The sequence below is a fragment of the Lynx canadensis genome, chromosome B4 (genome assembly GCF_007474595.2).
Source record: "Lynx canadensis isolate LIC74 chromosome B4, mLynCan4.pri.v2, whole genome shotgun sequence".
In the NCBI taxonomy this organism is placed as follows: Eukaryota; Metazoa; Chordata; class Mammalia; order Carnivora; family Felidae; genus Lynx; species Lynx canadensis.
The window spans coordinates 70,934,901-70,956,784 of record NC_044309.1 but is presented as its reverse complement, the minus strand read 5'-3'; the positions used below and the strand labels follow the sequence as shown (position 1 = coordinate 70,956,784).

At 36.4% G+C, this 21,884-nt stretch overlaps 1 protein-coding gene across 1 annotated transcript in view; it reads right to left on the bottom strand.

The window, feature by feature from the left end:
• TMEM117 (transmembrane protein 117) overlaps positions 1 to 21,884 on the bottom strand; it is a 497,401-nt gene that overhangs the window by 232,628 nt on the left and 242,889 nt on the right. The window contains 1 exon segment of the mRNA XM_030322378.1: positions 9,402 to 9,501. Coding sequence (XP_030178238.1) covers positions 9,402 to 9,501 — 100 coding nt within the window.

Genomic DNA, 21,884 nt, shown 5'->3' with positions numbered 1-21,884 from the left:
AATGTACACTGATATTAGCAACTAGTACTCATTGTATTACTGACTTTGAAAGGAAAAATAAATACTAGTGTTTCCTGGCTTTTATTTAAACTTCTTTGGGAAAATTATTGATAAATGGTACTTTAAAGGTGTGAAGCATTATGTTAGGAAAATGATAAAGAATGTGTGGACAATCCTTCTTTCCTCACCTGCCCTGAGGAAGTGTAAACCCAGAAACAGAAATACAGTATAATGGAACTGAAAGGTGATGAAATTGGAAATGGGAAAGATGAAAAGTGAGTGTTTTCTGCCTCTAATGGGAATGTCTCTCTTTAAGAGATGGCCTTAGTGTCTTTCCTATCTTATTGTAGTTCAATTCAGTACATTTCCATAGATGCCTTTCATACTTAGCGTATAGTCCATAAATTTTTAATAAATGATTATAAATTACATACAATACACCCATAACATACTATGAATTTCCAATAGACATTGAACTCAGAAAAGTCATAGTGGAGCCAGAATTTGGGCTTCTATTCTTAAACATCCATGTGCTATACTACAATCTATTTTACTCAGAAATACTTTTTTTTATTTCATGCCATATGGTCAATACTTTAAAAATCCAAGAGTCCTGAAAATTAAAAGACTCTTGATCACAATTTGTGATGCTCTCTGAAAATAGGTTAGACTCTCCTGTCTTATTAATTTTTTAGTGAGAACTTATTATTTTGAAGGAACATGAAACACAATGCTAAAATATTTATAGAGATGTTAAAATATTTATATGTGCAAAAGCAAAATGACCATATTTGGTTCTAAATTTTCTAATGAATAAAAAGGTAATGTAAAAAATAATTCTATTATGCTCTTTGTTTCAATCAAATGACCAGATGAACTGGCAAAGATTTTCTTCAATTACAGGTACTACTAAATCTTGTGTCTTTAGGTTTTGTCTGTGTCCATGTTGGTGACCCGCCCAGATCCTCTTCACCCACCGGTACACTCCACTCCCCAAGAATACAGCATGCACCCAGTGGACCAGGCCAAGTGGAGATTTTACCTGCAGCCATATTGACCACATCTTTGCTTGCCTCTTTTCCCCACTCTCCCCTGGGTCCCTCGTCTCTTTACAGGTTTCCCTGAAGAGCACTCCCTCAATAAATAATGTGCTCCCAAATCTATGATGCATGCACTTTTTTAGGGAATCTCACTTAACACAGAATCTTTATAGAAAGAATACATTATTAACTAAATTCTTGATCCAGTTTCCACTTGCACTGTATAAAATAATGAAATGAAACCAACAAATTTATCAAATATGGGGTTAACCAATCATGGAGGTAACTGAAGTCATGAACTGCTCCAAAGAACAGGCAAAGAAAAGAGAGCAAAAGATAAAAACTCAGAGTAATGCCAAGCTCTTGGGTTCAGCTCCAGTGGCTAAATATCTCATTTGTGTTCTTCCATTTGTCATATACACTTGCTCAATGAGTTTGCTAACTCTAGTCCTTTGATTCCATCTTTCACAGCATATAAATTCTTCTTTATTATTAAGTTGAGTAAAGCTATTATTGCTACCTTATTTCAGATACTAAATCAATTCAATTATGCTTTATATTCTGCCATTTTGATATCAGTGGAAGAGAAATAATTAGAAAACTGGCATTGATCATAATATGAATTGTCAAGCTCAATTCCAGATGGAATAACAAGCTAGATGTGATGTCAGTTTTATTATAAGCTATTGTTCATTGACAAACTTAGCATTTGCAGTCCACAACATAATGGCAGGTATGTAATAGGAAATTTTGAGCTAAATAAGCTATTATTAACTTGGTGAAATGAAAATAACAGAAATAATCACAACCCTCTCTTAGTAAAGCATGGGACAATAATAGAAAATAAGCAGCAAGCATGGGACCACAATAAAAACATGTGACAAATTTTAAGTTAGTATGTATGTGTGTATATATACACATATACATACATATAATATATATACAAGTTTTAAGTTAGTATGTATGTATATATACATATATACAAATATATAATGTGTATATATATATATATATATATATATAATTTCATATCTTCTACATTTAAGCTAGAAGGAATATTTTTCTCTGAAACCTGCAGAAACACTCCCTCACTCTATTCTGTTCCAGATTTGTAAATAAAGACTGATTCAGGAGTATTAATTATTCTCAAGCATACACCATTCTTTAATTCTCTCTGCCTCTGTCCACTGAAGTTTAACCAGTTTTCTGTCTTATGTGGGAATAGCTCTGTGCTTAAGTGGCTGAAGGGATATATCTTCACCTAGCTTCCTTCCACCCCCAGAGCCAGGAGAAGAACTATGCCAGTGACAGCAATAATGGCCATTCAAAGAACCCTCGGGCAGGATCTCTAAAACTCAATGTTTGTTTTACCTAAGAATGCCTTTAGGGGCGCCCGGGGGGCTCAGTCAGTTAAGCATCCAACCTCAGCTCAGACCACGATCTCACGGTTGGTAGGTTTGAGCCTCACATCGGGCTCTGTGCTGACAGCTAGAGCCTGGAGCTGCTTCGGATTCTGTACCTCCCTCTCTCTCTGCCCCTCCCCTGCTTGCACTCTGTCTCTCTTTCTCTCTCTCTCAAAAATAAACAAACATTAAAAAGTTAAAAAAAAAAAAAAGAATGCCTTCTATACTCAAAGGATACATCACAATGCTGGGAGAATTCCATCAACAATCTATTACTTCCAACCAAGGGTGTTTACAAGCATGTGTCCTCCTGGTATGGAAACAAGCTCAGAGGACAAGTGCTTACGGGGGTGAGGGGATAGGAAGACCCTGAACAGTACAGTTCTCCCTCCACCTTTTAGAATGCCCATTTTACAACACTAAGTCACAAAACGGAGCAATGAAAAAAGAAATGGAACTTAATGCTTATGTGCTCTTATCATCCATTTATTCTTCAATAAATGTTTCTTAAGCATCTATTTATGCCTGGTACTGTGCTGAGTGCCACAAGTGATACTGGAACGCCCCTCAGGAAGTTTATAACCAAGTAAAGAAGAAAGTTTTCAGCTTTACCTCTTAAATAAACACAGCCGTTTGAAACAAAGATAATAGCAATATAAATATGAATTACACCATCTCTTTGAAGGAACAGAACAAATGTGAAACATAAGAAGGCAAATTTGTCACTCAAATATTTAGAGAGATAATGCAGTACTTACAAAATAGGCACACTTAAAATAGAAGGGAGAAATATATTTTTAAAAACACTTTTTTTTCTACAATCATATTCTTGCCAGAGATTCAATGGAGATAATTAAGCAAATTTTAAGATTTTACTTCTTGTTGTAGTCCTACAAATCCTACAAAGGCTATGTTTTATCAATATAAAGACATTTCTACATAACATACTAAGTTTTTGTAGCTCTAATAGAACTCTGAATTTCAAGAAGAAAAAAAAAGTCTGTTAAAATCACACAAACAGTCGCTATACAAATGTGAAATAAAGGTAAAGCCAATGGGCAAACAACTACATTGTTTTTTGTATGTATGACGTCTCTTTACGGTGGAAGCTTTGCTAGTAGTAACACATATACACACAGAAGTCCACAGACAATCCTGGGAAAAATATGCCAAGACCAAGCAAGGTTCCATGAGTAGTAAGACGTGATACATACCATATATGGTTTTATGATGAAAAATGCTTCTTGACTTCAGTCCTCACTATGTGAATTGTCTTCTTTAGGTCATGGCTCAACTTTACCATTTGTACCCTCCCTGGCCCCCTCCTGCAAACATGAACCTCAAACCTGGACTCTGATGTCCCTATCGCTGTCATAAGCCATTTACCATTGACTTCTGTAACAGAAAAGCCACTAGAGCAGGAAGAGGCAAGGGCTGCAGAAAGGAGATGGTTAGGTACAGATAGACAGGAAGTGATCTTTTCTTCTGCTATTAAATGAAGGGCAGAAGAAAATGCCATCTTGATGTCCTCAGAATCCTCTGCCACCTTAGACCTGAGCAGAGCCTGTGATCTTTGTCTTCTGCAGGAGGGGATAGTAAAACTGCAGATATGTACTGTGGGATGGGCCGACACGCCCTGCCCCTCGCTCAAGGGCAGAGGGTGGGCAAATTTGTGGATACGTGGCAATGGTGTCGCATGAGACACCCAGTGCTTTTATTTCATGCATGTCTTCATGACAGAGCTCTTCTCTGCTCGTATCAACACAAAGGGCCAGCTCAGGGCTCAATGACACCACTGTCATTTTATGTATTTCTTTTACATGAATTTTTTAAAAATCTATCTGACCAAACAAATGGTGACATTAACCCTGACTTAATATATTATTTTGTCCTCTGCATGAGGCATCCCACAGAGCTGGGAAAAGTCAGGATTGCCAGGAAGCTGAACCTAGTAGAGCTTGATGCTCGGCAGTGTGAGGGTCAGAGAGATTTGTCAGGTTGGTTGACATCAGCCTTGCCTGGGGATCTCATCAGTTCTGGTGTGCCTTTTAAAACCATGAGGAAGTTTTGAATTATTTCCATAAAAGAAAAATTCTCCATTTCAGAAATACATTAAAAGGCACACTTTTATTGGAAATGTAAATAGTCACTTACTTTTCCATGACAGTCACCTTCATCATTGATATTCACTTCATGATGAGAATTCTATAGACAAATGAAGGTCAAACCTCCTTAGACTCCTCTCATGAGGAAAACTATTATTTTTTAAAATGTTATCAATGCACACATATGTAGACATATAAATATTTATATGGAAACTTACCACCTAGTCGGTGAATAAAAATGGGAATAGAAATGAGGTGCTCTGGGAATCCTCCCTGTGTGACTGTACTTTCAAATCAGGAGAGCGCTGTTTCTTTTGCCATTTGTATCCCTGTGTCTAACTGGGAAAGGTCAATATTTCATATAACATAAGCAACAAAGGACTTTGGATTCTTTCTCAGTTTACGGAAAGGAAAACATGTGAGGTCCCAGAAGGTTAAGTGACTTAAGATCACATTGCTGCGTTAAACCTAAAACACATTTTTCTGGATTCTCAATCCAGTCCTACTTCTGTGGTATTGGAAGTATTGATCAGAGTAATTACCTATGGTATTGAAAAAGGTAAAAAGTTACCAGGTTAGCTAGTGAAAATAGAAGGTATTACAGTAGTAAATTTAGTAAACTAGGAACATGAGCCAGACCTTAGAGGAAGAGAAAGACCACAGCTAAACTGTGGAATTATTTGTACTCTGCTAGGCCACAAGAGAAGGGCAGAGAAGTGCACAGTAGAAATCCAACCACAAAAGGTAAAGGTCTTTGGTCAAAGCTGCACCATGTGTTTGCCTCTCAGGGCTGCCCTAGAAATTGCCCCCCCCCCCCAACCTTATGATTCAAAAGAAAAAGATCCTGGGGATCCTGGGTGGCTCAGTTGGTTAAGCTCCTGACTTTGGCTCAAGTCATGATCTCACAGACCCCACGTTGGGCTCTGTGCAGACAGCTCAGAGCCTAGAGCCTGCTTTAGATTCTGTGTCTCCGTCTCTCTTTGTCCCTCCCCCATTCACTCTCTCTGTCTGTCTCTTCCTCAAAAATAAACATTTAAAAAATTTTTAATTTAAAAAAGAGAAACAAAAGAAAAAGATCCTAATTTTAAAAATGAAGTAAATTGAGACAGCTACATATGGCCTAGGAAACACTATCTTGAGGGAAAGTCTGAGGAGGGTTTCGGTAGAATTGGGCCACAAACAGATACTGATGTCATCATGGGAAAGAAAATGATTTCTGGGGTGCCTGGGTGGCTTGATCAGTTAAGCGTCTGACTCTTGATTTTGGCTCAGGTCACGATCTCACAGTTCGTAGGTTCGAACCCCACATTGGGCTCCACACTGATGGGGGAAAGCGTGCTTGGGATTCTTTCTCTCTCCTTCTCTCTCTCCCCTTTCAATTCTCTGTCTCTCTCTCTGACTCTCACTCTCTCCTTCTCTCTCAAAATAAATAAAATAAAATAAGAAAGAAAGAAAATGATTTCTGTATCAAATGATGGATCCTGAAAACTACATACTGAGGTCACAGGGCTTGTTGGTCTGTGTTTCTCCCCTGACTTTGCTCAGGGGCAGTGTTACGTGGAAATCAGGAAGTCATGTGCTGTATTGCCTTAGTGTGTCATGGCACTGGAGGCTGGAAGGGAACTGTAGACATTCTGGCCCCCGGACCTGGGATAAGCTGGGAAAAGCACGAATGTCTACAATAAAGCATTTATGTCCACCTCATACTGCAGCATTTTAAGTCCTATTACAGGACCACACACTTAATCTTCACAGAAACTTGTAGCACGGGCAGCAACTACTAACCCCTTTAGAGAAATGTACAAGCAGGCTCAGAGGATTGTATATTATTTGTGGAAGATCAAACTATATGTGGCAAGGTCAGAGAATCCAAATTTCTGATTTCTCTTTTCCATTTTATTAAGCAGACTCACCATGAAAATGGAGTAAAAAAAAATCACAATCCACAGTTAATGCAGATATTTTTCAAAAGGCATTAGCTCCTATTTCAAGAAAGTTACATGTTTAAAGTTTTCTTTCTAGGGGCGCCTGGGTGGCGCAGTCGGTTAAGCGTCCGACTTCAGCCAGGTCACGATCTCGCGGTCCGTGAGTTCGAGCCCCACGTCAGGCTCTGGGCTGATGGCTCAGAGCCTGGAGCCTGTTTCCGATTCTGTGTCTCCCTCTGTCTCTGCCCCTCCCCTGTTCATGCTCTGTCTCTCTCTGTCCCAAAAATAAATAAAAACGTTGAGAAAAAAAAATTTAAAGTTTTCTTTCTAAATAGGTTCCCTTTTAAACGGCAAACTATTTTCTATTTAGTTTCCCTTCTAAATGTTTTTCCCAATGGAAATAGAAACTTTTGACATGAGGCAGCCTGGTCTTTATGTCCGGCTTATATTCATTCTCTCTCTCTCTCTCTCTTAATTTTCTGTATTTTTTTAAGTAAACTCTATGCCCAACATGGGGCTTGAACTCAAAACTCTGAGATCAAGAGTCACATCTCTACCAACTGAGCCAGCCAGGCACCTGATGTCTGATTTGTTCTGTCACATCTAGTGACTACAAATAAAATAGATCACTTTTCAAATCTAGATCTTAAAGTTAATGGAACGGGATACATTTGGTAACCTATTCTGTTAACATTCTAAAATTGAACACAGTGATAGGAGGCTCAAAAACTAGGCTATACAAACCTTTTGGTAGTTACTTAGTACTCTTGCAAGATGATCACAGTAGTAGCAGTTAAGATGTAACTGCTTCCTGTCTCCTGAAAACACCTGCTCTAGGTAAGACACAAAGCTATCCATAGAAAGGGCAGTAACTGTTGTGACAACTTTTGGAACACATTTGTAGGGGCATGTCCCTACATGTGACATGGCAGGGCATCCTTTCTTTTGGTTGGTCCTCTCATTTTCAAGTGAATGGAAGAATAAAGCTAATTACTTTGAAAGGCGTCAACAAAGGTTAATACGTTCCATTTTTATGAGAGTTATGCTCTTTGTACTCTGAGATTCTCTTATAAACTTATAGGACCTAGAGCCTTTGAGCTACATACTATATTTAATTAATCCAATGGTTAAAAACAGAAGTTATTCATTTATCAATGGACACTTGGGTTACTTCCATTTCTTGGCTATTGTCAATAATGCTGCAATAAACAAAGAGGTGCATATGTCTTTTCCAACTAGTTTTGTTTTTGGGGAGTGAAGAAGATATAATACACACACACCTACACACACACACACACACACACAATGGACTATATTACTCAGCCATAAAAAAAGAATGAAATCTTGTGATTTGCAAAAACATGGATGGACCTAGAGGGTATAATACTAAGCAAAATAAGACAGAGCAAGAGAAATATCACCTGATTTCACTCATATGTGGAATTTAAGAAACAAAACAAACAAATAAAAAGAGACAAACAAACAACCAGACTCTGAAATACAGAGAACAAACTGAGGGTTGCTGGAGGGAGAGTGGGCAGGGGGATGGGATAAATCAGTGATGGGTATTTATGGAGGGTCCTTGTTGTGATGAGCACTGGGTGTTACATATAAGTGATGAATCACTAAATTCTACTCCTTAACCTAATATTACACTCACTATATGTTAAATAATTGGAATTTAAATAAAAACTTGAAACAAAACAAATAAACAAACAAAAGAGGCAAAAAAACCCACCCACATTCCTAAATACAGAGAACAAACTGGTGATTGCTAGAGGGGAGGTGGGTGGGGAATGGGTGAAATAGACAAGGGAGATTAAGAGTACATTTATCTTTTTTATTTAAGCATTTGTTTAATATATATTTTTGAGAGACAGAGAGAGAGAGCAAGCAAGCAGGGGAGGGGAAGGGACAGAGGGAGAGGGAGATACAGAATCCGAAGCAGGCTCCAGGTTCTGAACGGTCAGCATGCAGCCCGACGTGGGGCTCGAACTCACCAACCATGAGATCATGACCTGAGCCGAAATCAGACACTTAATCAACAAAGCCACCCGGGTGCCCCAATAGTATACACTTATCTTGCTGAGCACTGAGAAATGTAAAAATTGTAGAATCATTATATCAGACACCTGAAACTAATATAATACCATACGTAAATTACACTTGAAAAAAAATTTAATGAAAACAAAAAGCAAAAAAAAAAAAAAAAAAGACAGAAGTTACTCTCTTGACAGAGGCTTATAATAAAAAATACTAATAATGCACCATTAAGTTAGTATGTTCAATGAAGAAAACAAATGTAGAAAACTATTTTAAAAACCCTAGCTACCCTTGTGATGAGCATAGCATAACATACAGAGATGTTGATTCAGTACATTGTACAACTGAAACTAATGTAAATTAGGTGTCAACTATACTCATATAAAAACATTAAATAAAAGTAAAATAATATTAATACAATTATAAATATGTGCTATGAAGAAAATTTTAAATAAAAATAGTCATTAAGAATACTTCTTCTGAGACAGGCCAGACAACATTCACATGAAAACTGCACATGTCAAAAAAAAAACAATCCTTTTTTGACAGACACAATTTGACATGTGCAATAGGAAATAAAAAAAATTCTATTAATTTTATGAATGTGTATATGTTTGTATGCCCCTACATATAGATAGATATGTATGTATGTTATAAATAAATATTTCCTGGTGGACAGCCATCATTAATATTATAGTTGCATTAATTTTCCCCCTGAAGTAAACAAATACTACATATAATATCTAAATTTTCTGTATTCATGAATTTGTTTCACTCAAAAGAGAAGTAACTCTTGCTCTAAATCCATCAAAAGTGGTGTTTATCCAACATTATGAACATGTCTTCCATTTAATGTTTGAAATGGGTGAAGTTAAAATTTCTTACCATCCAAGCTGTGACAAAGTCCCCCATCCAGGTCCCTACTGCAGCTAATTTCATGAAACTTTCATTTCGGATGCCCATATAGTCTGTAATGATATATGCTCTGTGGAAACAAACACACAAGACATTGTCCAGACTGAGAGAGCTACATCGTCAAAGAATTCTGGTTCAGCAACACGCAAAGGGACTTCCCTCCCTTTCAACAAGATCTCCCGCTTTTGTCTCATCACATATGCTTACAGATCTGAAAGGCTCAGAAGAGCTCTGGGGGTGTCTGGGTCAGTTCCAATTAGATTTGAAGGCTGGCTGTGGCTATACCAATTACCACGTGCATTTCATTTTCAAGCTGTAAGACTGACAACAGCTTTTGGAAAATCAAACAGAGATACTCAGCAAAGGCATCATTTCATGCTCACTCAGGTATGAAGAGAGGGGAAACAATTCCTGAGTTAGAGTAACTTGAAAGGGAAGAGAAAAGCTCACTTTTCTTTCAGTTCTGTCAAGTCAGAACTATTGAAGACATACTGGGACTAGGCTTTACATAGAATATCATACCTGAACAATAGTCAAAACAAGGTGCGTTTGAGAAAAATTTTAATGCAATGAAGTAACGTAAAATTTGATTCAAATATATGTGGTTTAAATTATTACTTAAATAAATAACAATAACCAGAAGATTTTATTTCTCCTCTTTCTGTGTCACAATTTCTTGTCCACTTCCTATAACACTAATTCATGTTCTTTACAGCCCAAAGAGAGATTCAAAGGCATGGCTGATCATTAAATACAAGTAACAAGACTATACTTACTGCATGTAATTTCATTTGTCTCTTCTTATTTGATTTCAAGAAAATCTAAGTATTATTTTCCTGTGGTACAATTTCTCCAGGAAAACTGGGACACAGGGAGATCACTTAACTCACCCAATCAATACCACATAACTGATGAATGGTAATTAGGAATCAAATTTCCCTCTCTCCCTCTCTCTCTCTAAGTCTAAGGTTTTTTTTCGCTCAGATTTTTTTTTACATTAAATTTTGTTTCTTTTCTTAAACATAAGAGTATTAGTTAACCTTGATTCTTCTTAAATGAACTTTAAAGTAAGATACAGTAGAAAATGATATGTTTGTTATTTAGTGAAACTATAAAGAAATACATTTTTGAAGTCATTGAGAGGTAAATCATCTCCAATTTAGGTTTTTTTTTTTTCTGGAGTTATTTCAGATAGTTTTTTTATCCATAATATAAACAAATATTTAAATGGTTTTACTTAACAACAAAAATAAACTTATGAACTCTTAAAACAACTTTTTCCCACATGCTTCATTCACCTACCTTAGAAGATCTTTATAAAAATCTTAAGATCTCACCTCAAAATTCTGGGTCTCTATTCCATGGATTTCCATAATGGCCAAAGAAATCATAGCTATCATAAACTGCTTGCTTACAATATTCCAGAGATCACTATTTGCACTTTAAATACAGTGTCTCCAATACCTTCCAAGTCAGCGCAATGAAATGTATTATGATTCCTGTTTCACACATATGGAATTGAGGCTTCAAAGAGTTTTTGCAACTTTCTCAAGGTCAAGCATCTAGTAAATGGACAAGGTTTGAATCTAAATGATTGTCTCCCAAATGCAGGCACTTAACCACTATGCTGTATCTTCTTCCTATAAGGGTTAGTGAGATATAAAAAACACAAAGAATATCTATTCTGTTCCCTAGTATTTTAGAAGACATGAAGATCAAGACTTACATCCTTTGAGGATAATTCATAACAGAAGTCAAGAGCAGCATGCAGAGGCTGCAGCCCCCCAGAGTGACGATGAGTCTTGGATTCCCACCAAGTTCACCAAACTAAACAGCCTATGCATGAAAGCCCCCAAGTTAACTTGGACACCTTGGTCTTACTCTCCTCAGTATCACTATTACTGAACAGTTCTTGGGCAGAGAACTCAGTGTACTTTAGAGTATTAGCTCTGATAACTGTCCAGCTCTTTCAGTGACATTTATTTCAAAGGATGTGTTGAATGCCACATCCCTATCTGTTACTTTGCCAGTGAGTTCTAGAATACGTTGAGCTAGGATGGAAATTTTGGGGTACATCCTTTGTGGTAATATAGGTATGTATAAGAGAAGACAATCTCTTATTTCAGTATCTAAAAATAGGGATGAAATGAGGGCACCTGGGTGGCTCAATCGGTTAAGTGTCCAACTTCAACTCAGGTCATGATCTCACAGTTCATGAGTTTGAGCCTCTTATTGGGCTCTGCATCATAGCCTGCTTCAGAATCTCTGTCTCCCTGTCTCTCTGTCCTGCCCCTACTGGCAGAGTCAGTCAGTCAGTCAGTCTCTCTCTCTCTCTCTCTCTCTCTCTCTCTCAAAAATAAACACTTAAAAAAATAAATAAATAAGTAAAATTAGGGATGAGATAGATAAGCTTGCAAGAGATCAATGATCCAGCCAAGAACTACAAAAAATCTAAATAAAATATTGGCAGTCTCAGTGAGTTGGAGAGACAACATTAGAAACGTAAGGAGCCACGATCCTCATCTTGAAGGGGTCCAGAAGGAAGTATGATACACAGCTGGCTTTACTTTCAAGACATTTGTCAAATTATGAATTATGTTCGGGGGGAGGCTAAGAGACGAAGCAGAAAGTCTGTGAGAAGCACAGCAGAGCTTTGGCAATTTTACCACGTTAAGGAGACTATTGTACTTCAGATCCTGCTAGAAGGAAAGGACCAAGAGAACACACAGAGCAATGGAAGGCTAGAGAAAACCAGAGATGGATGGGTCCTTGATAAAACTGAATCAGTCCTTCCCCACTCCATTTCATGACTGGATTAAGGTGATGAGCTTCTATTCTACCCATCCAACAGAGGAAAGAGTGAACATTTTCTAGAAGAATAAAATATCATCTAGATCCTCTACGTGTTTTTATATAGAACTTCCATCAGACATTGAAATATTACTAAGATATCAAGAAACAGGGCCATACCACCAAAAATCAAGAGAAAAACCATGTCTAAGACTTGATAACAACAGGGAGTTATTTTGGCTATTCTTTTCACCTTTATTCCCCAGCACTTAGAGCACTGCCTGCATATAATAAGTGATCAGTGAACATTTGTTTAGTGTATGAATTAATGAAGCGAATCAAGTTATTCATGTTTCTGCATGGCATGGGTAGATCTATGTATGTGAAACCCTAGAAACAGCAGTAAAGTAATATTTGAACTGTGGGCATGTGGTGAGTACTGAATACTATGGTAACAATGAAGATGAGATAGCACAATTTATGAAATAACTACTATATATATATATATATATATATATACTATGTATATATATATATATATACACACACACACATATATATATATATAGGCTATGTAAAAGGTAGTAGGTAGTAGGTATTCTGGCTTTTGCTGCTTTAGAGAAATATACAGAAGAATTACAAATTTGCTGCCTGACATAAAAATTTGCAACTACTAGTACATTGATCTGCATACCCTATAACAGTAATATTTCCTGTACTGGTTGCAAAGGACAGAGTGTGCTTATATTTATATAAGCAATGTTAGCCAGTTTGAATATCACATTGAACTCTAATAAAGTGAAGCTGTGAAGCTTCATACCTAATGTTTTAGGGAGTGATTCAGAATAAAATTCTATTTGCTAGGAGGCACCATTAACATTTTTAGTTTTGCTTGGAGTTGTAGCTAATTGTTTCAACTATTCCTACATCTTTTGTTTGTTTTGTTTTATACTTTAGCTAATTATTTCCACTGTGCATAGATCTAGAAAATCTTGCAGTTTACCAGCCTTCCAGGTAAATGTCAATAATATCTTTAAAATATCATTTCTTTAAAAATTCTAAATGAATTTCTTTACAGGCTATAACTTCAGTTTTTATTTTTTCTTGAGATCTCAAGCCTAACTGTCAAATCCATAACAGGTGGGTGTTAATAGCAATATACAGGACCTTAGAAATGTTCATAATTATCATAATAGCCTGAAAAGCTATCAAGACTATTGTACCTAGTGAAAACTATGTACTAAATGGGCATAAATGAATCAGGCTCTAAATAGTCAATAAAACTATAATCTAGTAAATTGATCTTATAGGGGAGAGTCTTGATCACTAGCAACAAAAGTTCCAGTTCACTTCAGTCTATTACTTATATGTACATGATATAGTCAATGCCAGGTGATTTAGGAGTTGAGTTTCTGAAAGTTTAACAGGAGGCAGTAAACATAGATCACCAAACCAATATGGATTCATGCTTCACTGAAGATCCATCTGTGGCCAGCTGGATTCATAATGTCACAGCTGTCTCTCCCAGCCATGTTTGGGCAACATAAACAAGATTGGGGGCTTCATACACAAGTAAATCATAGATAAGGAGTTGAGTTACATGAGTACAGTCCTGCATCAAACATAATGAAACTAAAGTGAAAATTCTAAGTATTCTTACAACGTTGGGGAGAAAATTTGTCACTATAAAGCACCGGGAGTTAAACCTAGATTTATTACGATTTAACCTTCTGTCAATCCTTTTGTGTTTGTAATGAAATGATTAACAGTCTTCAATCCAGTCTATTATCCAAATAACCACATTTTAGCATTTTTGCTTAAAATTCCTAGTTCTTGCTTATTGAAAGGCTTTGATGGAGCTCAGTACACGTGTATAAACCTTTCAGGCAGGAACTAGGGTATAAACCTACAAAGTAAGATCCATTGGAAAGTCAAAATCCTACAGATAATTGTTAGGAGTAGCCTGGAATGATTAAATGTGCCTCTAGGCCTAAGAGTTCTTACAGATAAAATACCACCTCAAATTTCCCAACTTCAGCCATATATCCCCTCTAATTTTTATAAGGAAGATGTATATAAAAAGACTACAGATGGAGTTTTCATTGAACAAACTCAAACCTGAATGTGAATACATTCACCATACATCAACTATTCCTTTCATCCCTTGCTTTGCTTCAGCCCATTCAGTGAAATTCATCTATGTTAAATACAGAAACCTTAGTATGTCAGCAATTCCTCCCCACTTTTACTCCTAACATTTGATTAATCATTAAGGTTACTTCTGAAAGGCTCACAAATCTATGCTCTTTTTCTGTCATCACTACTACCTACCAATGTCTCAATCCTGTTCATAAACCCCTCTAATCTGAATTAAAGCAATAGCTTCCTTCTTCCCTGTGACTGTCTTCCTCTTATATTAGACTCACTATTACCACTACAATGACTTCTAGGGAAGTAATGCATAATACCACAGGAGAAGGTATCTTAGAATAAGAAAGTCCTAGGTTTGCAAACCACCTCCCACTCTATAATCTGGGACTAATGATCAACTCAACCCCTTATCTGTAGAGTTGGGATAAAAAATAACTATTCCTCACAGGGGTTTCTTGAGGATTAAGATTATTTCATTTCTGAAATAGGAAGGTAAAGCTTCGAACACAACAATTTCATAATAGGAGTGTAAAACATAGCAGACCTCTAGCCTACTGGTTCCCACTTTCTAAAATAATATAGTGGTTCCCACTGTCAAAGAGTAAAGCATGGATAAGAAGACTGTCCACTCTCTGCCAAGCTTTCCTTTCATTTGGACTCCTCTCCTTTCATCTCACAATCTCCTTTTATTATGCCCTCCACCTCACCATAAAATCAACCTCACCAAAAACCCCACTATTCTATAATGCACCTTAGTATCTTTGTGTGCAATGCTCTCTTTGTCTGGAATGCCATCCCCTTTCTTCTGGTCTGAGATTACTAACTCAGCCTAGCCACTTAAGTCCCCCACCATTACCCCTGAAAGCTGTCCCTTCCCTGGTATTAAACATAACACTTGGAATATATTTCTCTTAAATAATTCTCCTAAAGTATTTTATTGATTTTCTCACACTGTCACTCTTTTCCACAAGACTTAGCTCATCAAAGAACATGTTTAATTTCCCCAAGCAGGTGAATTTTTTTGCCCAGTTTATACTATGATTTAGGGTGTAATAAATATTTAAATGAACTAAGTGGTCCATTGATTAATGTAAAATTACTTAGATCATCTAACACCAGAGTCAAACTAGGAAGAAGATAAACAGATAAAAAATTTTAAAAAGAATCTGCAATAATAGATAAACTAAAAAGAAACATCAAAGATGAGTAGGCCACATAATTATGATATTCTAACAAAGAACAGAATATCATTGTATCATTTATATTTCCCTTCTAGAATAACAAGTTAGAAGTAAAAATATAATCAAATCAAAATGAAGAACATCTTTGACTTTCTGCAATTCATGTTGTAAATTATTTAATTTGAATGTAATTTAGTTGGGTTATAAAGAAAAAAATAAAATATAATAAAATCTCTGCACGATAGCTACAGAATCTTATTATTTAAAAGAATCTTTTTAAATTAAAAATAGAACTACCATATGATCTAGTAATTCCACTACTGGGTACTTATCCAAAGAATATGAAACCACTAATTCAAAAAATATATGTACTCCTATGTTTACTGCAACATTATTTACAGTAGCCAAATTATGAAAGCAGCCCAAGTGTCTATCAATAGATGAATGGATAAAGAGGATGATTACTCAGCCATAGAAAAGAATGAGATCTTGCCATTTGTAACATTGATGGATCTAGAGAGTATAATGCCAAGTGAAATAAATCAGAGAAAGACAAATACCATATGATTTCACTTACATGTAGAATTTAAAAAATAAATGAAAAAAGAAAAAAAAGAGAGAAACCAAAAACAAGATTTTAAAATATAGAGAACAGGGACACCTGGATGGTTCAGTTGGTTAAGTGTCTGACTTTGGCTCAGGTCATGATCTCATGGTTTGTAGGTTCGAGCCCTATGTCGAGCTCTGTGCTAACAGCTCAGAGCCTGGAGCCTGCTTCAGATTCTGTCTCCCTCTCTCTCTGCCCCTCCCCCACTCACACTATCTCTCTCCCTTCCTCCCTCCCTCCCCCCTTCTCTCTCTCAAAAATAAATAAACATTAAACAAAATTTTAATAAATAAATAAATACAGAGAACAAACTGATGGTTACCAGTAGGGAAGCAGGTAGGGAGGAGACACAAAATAGTTGAAGGGGACTAAGAATACTTACCCATATTCAGGAAAGTCACAGGATATAAAATCAATGCACAGAAATCTGTTGCATTTCTATGCACCAAAAATGAAGCAGCAGAAAGAGAAATCAAGGAATTAATCTCATTTACAGTTGACCAAAAGTCATTAGATACCTAAGAATAACCCTAACCAAAAGGCAAAAGATTTGTACTTTGAAAACTATAGAACACTTATGAAATAAATTGAAGAAGACACAAAGAAATGGAAAAACATTCCATGCTTGTGAAATGGAAGAACAAATGTTGTTAAAATGTTCACCCATAGCAATCTACACATTTAATGTAAACCCTATCAAAATTCCACCAGCATTTTTCACAGAGCTCGAACAAACAATCCTAGTTTATATGGAACCACAAAAGACCCCAAATACCCAAAATAATCCTGAAAAAGAAAAACAAAGCTGGAAGCATCACAATTCCAGACTTCAAGCTGTATTACAAAGCTATAATAATCAAGACAGTATGGTACTGGCACAGAAACAGATATATAGATCAATGGAACAGAATAGAAAACCCAGAAATGGACCCACAGCTATATGGTCAACTCATGTTTGACAAAGAAGGAAAGAATATCCAATGGGAAAAAGTCTCTTCAACAAATGGTGTTGAAAAACTGGACGGTGACATGAAGCAGAATGAAACTCAACCTCTTTCTTACACCATACACAAAAAATAAATTCAAAATACATGAAATACCTAAATGTGAGACAGGAAACTATCAAAATCCTGGAGCAAAATACAGGCAGCAACCTCTGTGGCAACTTGGCTACAGCAACTTCTTACTAGATATGTCTCTGGAGGCAAAGGAATCAAATAAAAAATAAATTATTGGGACTTTATCAAGATAAAAATCTTCTGCACAGAGAAGGAAATAATCAGCAAAACTAAAAGGCAGCCTACAGAATGGAAGAAGATATTTTCAAATGACATATCTGATAAAGGGTTGGTATGCAAAATCTATAAAGAACTTGTCAAACTCAGCACCCAAAAAACAAATAATCCAGTTAAGAAATGGGCAGAAAACATAAATAGACATTTTTCCAGAGAAGACATCCAGATGGCTAACAGACGTATGAAAAGATGCTCAACAACATTCATCATCAGGAAAATACAAATCAAAACCACAACAAGATACTACCTTACACCTATCAGAAAGGTAACATTAACACCACAGGAAACAACAGATATCGGGGAGGATGTGGAGAAAGGGGAACACTCTTGCACTGTTGGTGGAAATACAAACTGATATAGCCACTGTGGAAAACAGTATGGAGGTTCCTCAAAAAGTTAAAAATAGAGCTACCCTATGCCCCAGCAATTTCACCACTAGGTATTTACCCAAAGGAAACAAAAGTATTGCAAAGGGGCACATGCACCCCGATGCTTATGGTAGTATTATCAACAATAATCATATTATGGAAAGAGCCCAAAGGTCCATCAACTACTGAATAGATAAATAAGAGGTGGTATATTTATACAACAGAATGTCACTCGGCCATCAAAGAGAAAGAAGTCTTGCCATTTACAATGACAGGGATGGAGCTAGAGTGTATTATGCTAAGTGAAACAAGCCCGTCAGAGAAAGACAAATACCATATGATTCACTCATATGTGGAATTTAAGAAACAAAACAGATGAACATATGAGAAAGGGAAAAAAAAAAAGGGAAGCAAACAATAAGAGACTCTTAACTATAGAGAATAAATTGAGGGTTGCTGGAGGTGGGGTGGCAGGACATAGGCTAAATGGGTGATAGGTATTAAGGAGGGCACTTGTGTTCAGCACAGGGTGTTATATGTAAGTGATAAATCACTAAATTCTACTTCCGAAACCAGTATTACACACTATATGTTAACTAACTAGAATTTAAATAAAAATTTGAAAAAAAAAAAAAAGAGTACACTTATCATGGTAAGCACTGAGAAACATATAGAATTCTCAAATCACTGTATTATATACCTGAAGCAACACTGTACGTTAAGTATACTAAAATTAAAATTTTTAAAAATAATAATCATGAAGCCACAGGGATATATTTTACAGTATGGTAACTATAGTTAATGACAGCACTGGATATTTGAAAGTTGCTAGGAGTGTAGATCTTAAAAATTCTCATCACCAAGAAAAAAACCTGTAACTATGTATGGTGACAGATGTTAACAAAGCTTATTGTGGTGATCATTTCACAATATATATAAAAATCAAATCATTATTTTGTACACCTAAAACTAATATAGTGTTGTATATCAATTATAGCTCAATAAAAGTAAACAGATATATGGCAAAAAATGATAGGTAAATAAATAAAAGAATCCTTTTAAATGAGACTAGGTATCAAAATGAAACGTTGTGCACTGATTTGCTGGCACAAATCATACAAGAGCTATATAGTACAATACATTTCTATTATTCATGTGGAAAAAGAAAGCGAATTTATTCCACTCACCTTCAAATGGATACTGCCGAGCTACATGTCATTTGTTCTTTGAAGTCAAAATTTAGGAGTTTACAAGGTTATAAAATAATAGTCTCAAAACTAATTTTAAGGTTACAGAATTGTTGTGGTTATACCCCAAGTTTCTGTCTTAGGTCACTTTTTCCCTCCCCTTCACAAACATTCCAGAAGTGGGCAATCTAATTGGATGCCCCAAATGGGCCTATCTTCTACTTCTAATGAATTAAACAGCCAAGACACTTCATGTATCTTTTCTAAAGTCACTGGAAAAACAATAGAAAGAATAAAAACTTTAAGTCCTGAACTTTTTGCTAAGAGAGCCCCAGTAAATCCCCAAAGGAATCCAGAGAGCCACAAATTACTTAAAATTAATTTCATATTTAACTTGATCATGTTTTAATGTTAAATAACATTTCAGTGTGTTTATAACTATTCAGTTAAAATATATCGGAATTGTAAAGTGAATTGCAGGTGGAACCAGAGTGGCATTAATTAATTTATCCTACATAATGATGCTTCCTTCCAAACTAATTAGAGAGGCATAAAATAACTTATAAATTCTGCTAAGATTCTGATGCTGCTCAAAGTAGAACAAAAAGCAAGTTCAATTTTAATGGGTGTTTTTCAGTGAAGGTAAGTGTTCAGGCTGTTAAAAGGTCAAAATAGATAAGAAATAATGGAATGGAAACACCGAGACATAAATACAATAATTAACTTTTGGCAGAAACTATAATTTTTCCACTGTATATAATAAAATAAAGAAACATGAAAAATGAGACTGTCCTTCTCCTGCCCACAAAATTTTCAAATTCAAAGCATAATTGCTTTGTGATAGTATGATAATTATTCTTTTCCCTCTCCTCTCCTTCCCCACACTCCCTTCTCCTCCTTCTCCTCCTCCTCCATCTTCTTTTGGCTATGAGTTCAATCACCTCTCATCCTCTTCCCCCAACTACCCAACACTATTTCCCAATCATTTATGCCCTATTCTTGTTGAAGATATTTTAGACTCCAATTATGGGAAGGGGGAGGGGGCCATTTTCTCAACCAAGAACCCTTCTCACAGCATGTGAATTTATGTGAGATAAGCACCTACCTTATTTCTTTTCATTTACTCATTAAACAAATAATTACTGATGCCTCACTATATGCTAGACCATGGGCCTGATACTTAGAAACTCACATTTTTCCAAGGAAAAGGAAATAGCAACCCAGAGCTAAGCGGTCACTTCCTACATTATCTTCCAGTACTTCTTGCCTAATAATTTCTTCTGTCCTACAACTACCCTTCCCCAATCAGGGTCCTAAGGGTAAATAAGAAGAAAGAAATCTTTATTCATGAGTTCAGATGAAAAAAAAAAATGGCATGATTATTGGTGTCCACATTCTGCTCTGTGCACTGTGTAACTGGAGTCTGTAGCAAGAGAGAAGGGGGATTGAAAGAGACCAAGAATACAGGCAGCAGGCTGAGTCCTGCAAATGAGGAAAGACAAAAGACAAAAGACAGAAGAACACAGGAGAGGGTCTAATTCCATGGTCTTCTGGAGACCTGCTTCCTGTACTTTAGATTCCATGAGACACCCTCTGTTAATTTCTAATAATCACTGCCTCCCATCTTTGTTCCTAAGCTAGCTTGACAGACCTTCCACTTATTGCAATGAAAAGACTTGCAACCGTTTGCCAAGAAAAAAATGTTAGAGCCTAACACTGTGCTTTTGAATATTTGGTTCGATTGTAACAATATGACAATCTTATAAATCCTTTTAGAAAGGGATGCCTAATATTAAACTGGCTGAAAGAGAAGAGTCACCAGTGTGGTTGATAAACTGATGTTCATTTTCAAATGACTCCTAATAAGAACAAGGATAAATGCATTGTGCCCACTCTTTACCCCACTGCCTAAGACAATAGGGGGACTTCTGTTTAAATCTTAATGTACTATTCACATGCACAGAATTCATAAGTGTGCTAAAGTTCTGAACAGCCCTCCCCTCCCCAGTTAAAAACTAGGCATGCCTGCTCTAGATAAAACCAGTGTGTTAGAATGTGTCTCCTTTTTATGAGATATGGGGCACACTAAGAGAGTGTCAAACAAGTGACAATAAATGGAGTATCTGTGTGTTTAATAGATAAAAAGCTAGATAAAAAGGTTACATATCTTAGCTTGCTGGTCTAAAAGGAACCTGATTTTGAAATAAAAAGTGTTGACAAAAGACAAAACAAAGACAGATAAAGTGCAGCTTAGAGAGAGTGGAGGCTGCCCTTCTGACATATCAAAGATTTTTATAGGCTTGCTACAAAGTGTCAAGAGAAGGTAACAAAAAGATCAGATGAAGCAGACATCACTTAGTGTAGAATAGAGAGCTGGAGAGAGTTTCACAGGAGTTTGGGAGGGGGGCTCTGGAATTGAGTTTGCCAATGATATGAGTGACTTGGGGTAGCAGATTTCCAGGTGTGCGATTCTATGAGGATGCAAAAGAGAGCACACACCTTTCACCCACAGCCATCTCTGCACTTCGACGCTCTGTGTAAGAGCCACGCCCCCGGGCATCTCTCTAGCCTGACAATGCTTAATGCCCTTCAAATTACAAATGACATGATTCTTATTGCTCCATAAGTTTGTTCCGCAATTTTACTAATTATATAGCTTCATTTGATTTAACAATAAAGAATTTCATGCTTTGCTTTGCAATGTGTGATTCACAAGCTATATCACTCCAGCCAATGGTATGAAATAAAAAAGGAAATAAAGCCAAATTTCCACCCACCTTGTGAGCATTTCAAGCCCATCAAGTTCCTCCCAAATAATTCACTGAGTTTTCAAAAAGTTTTATTTGTGCTGTTGAAGCTAGGACTTTCAGCTTC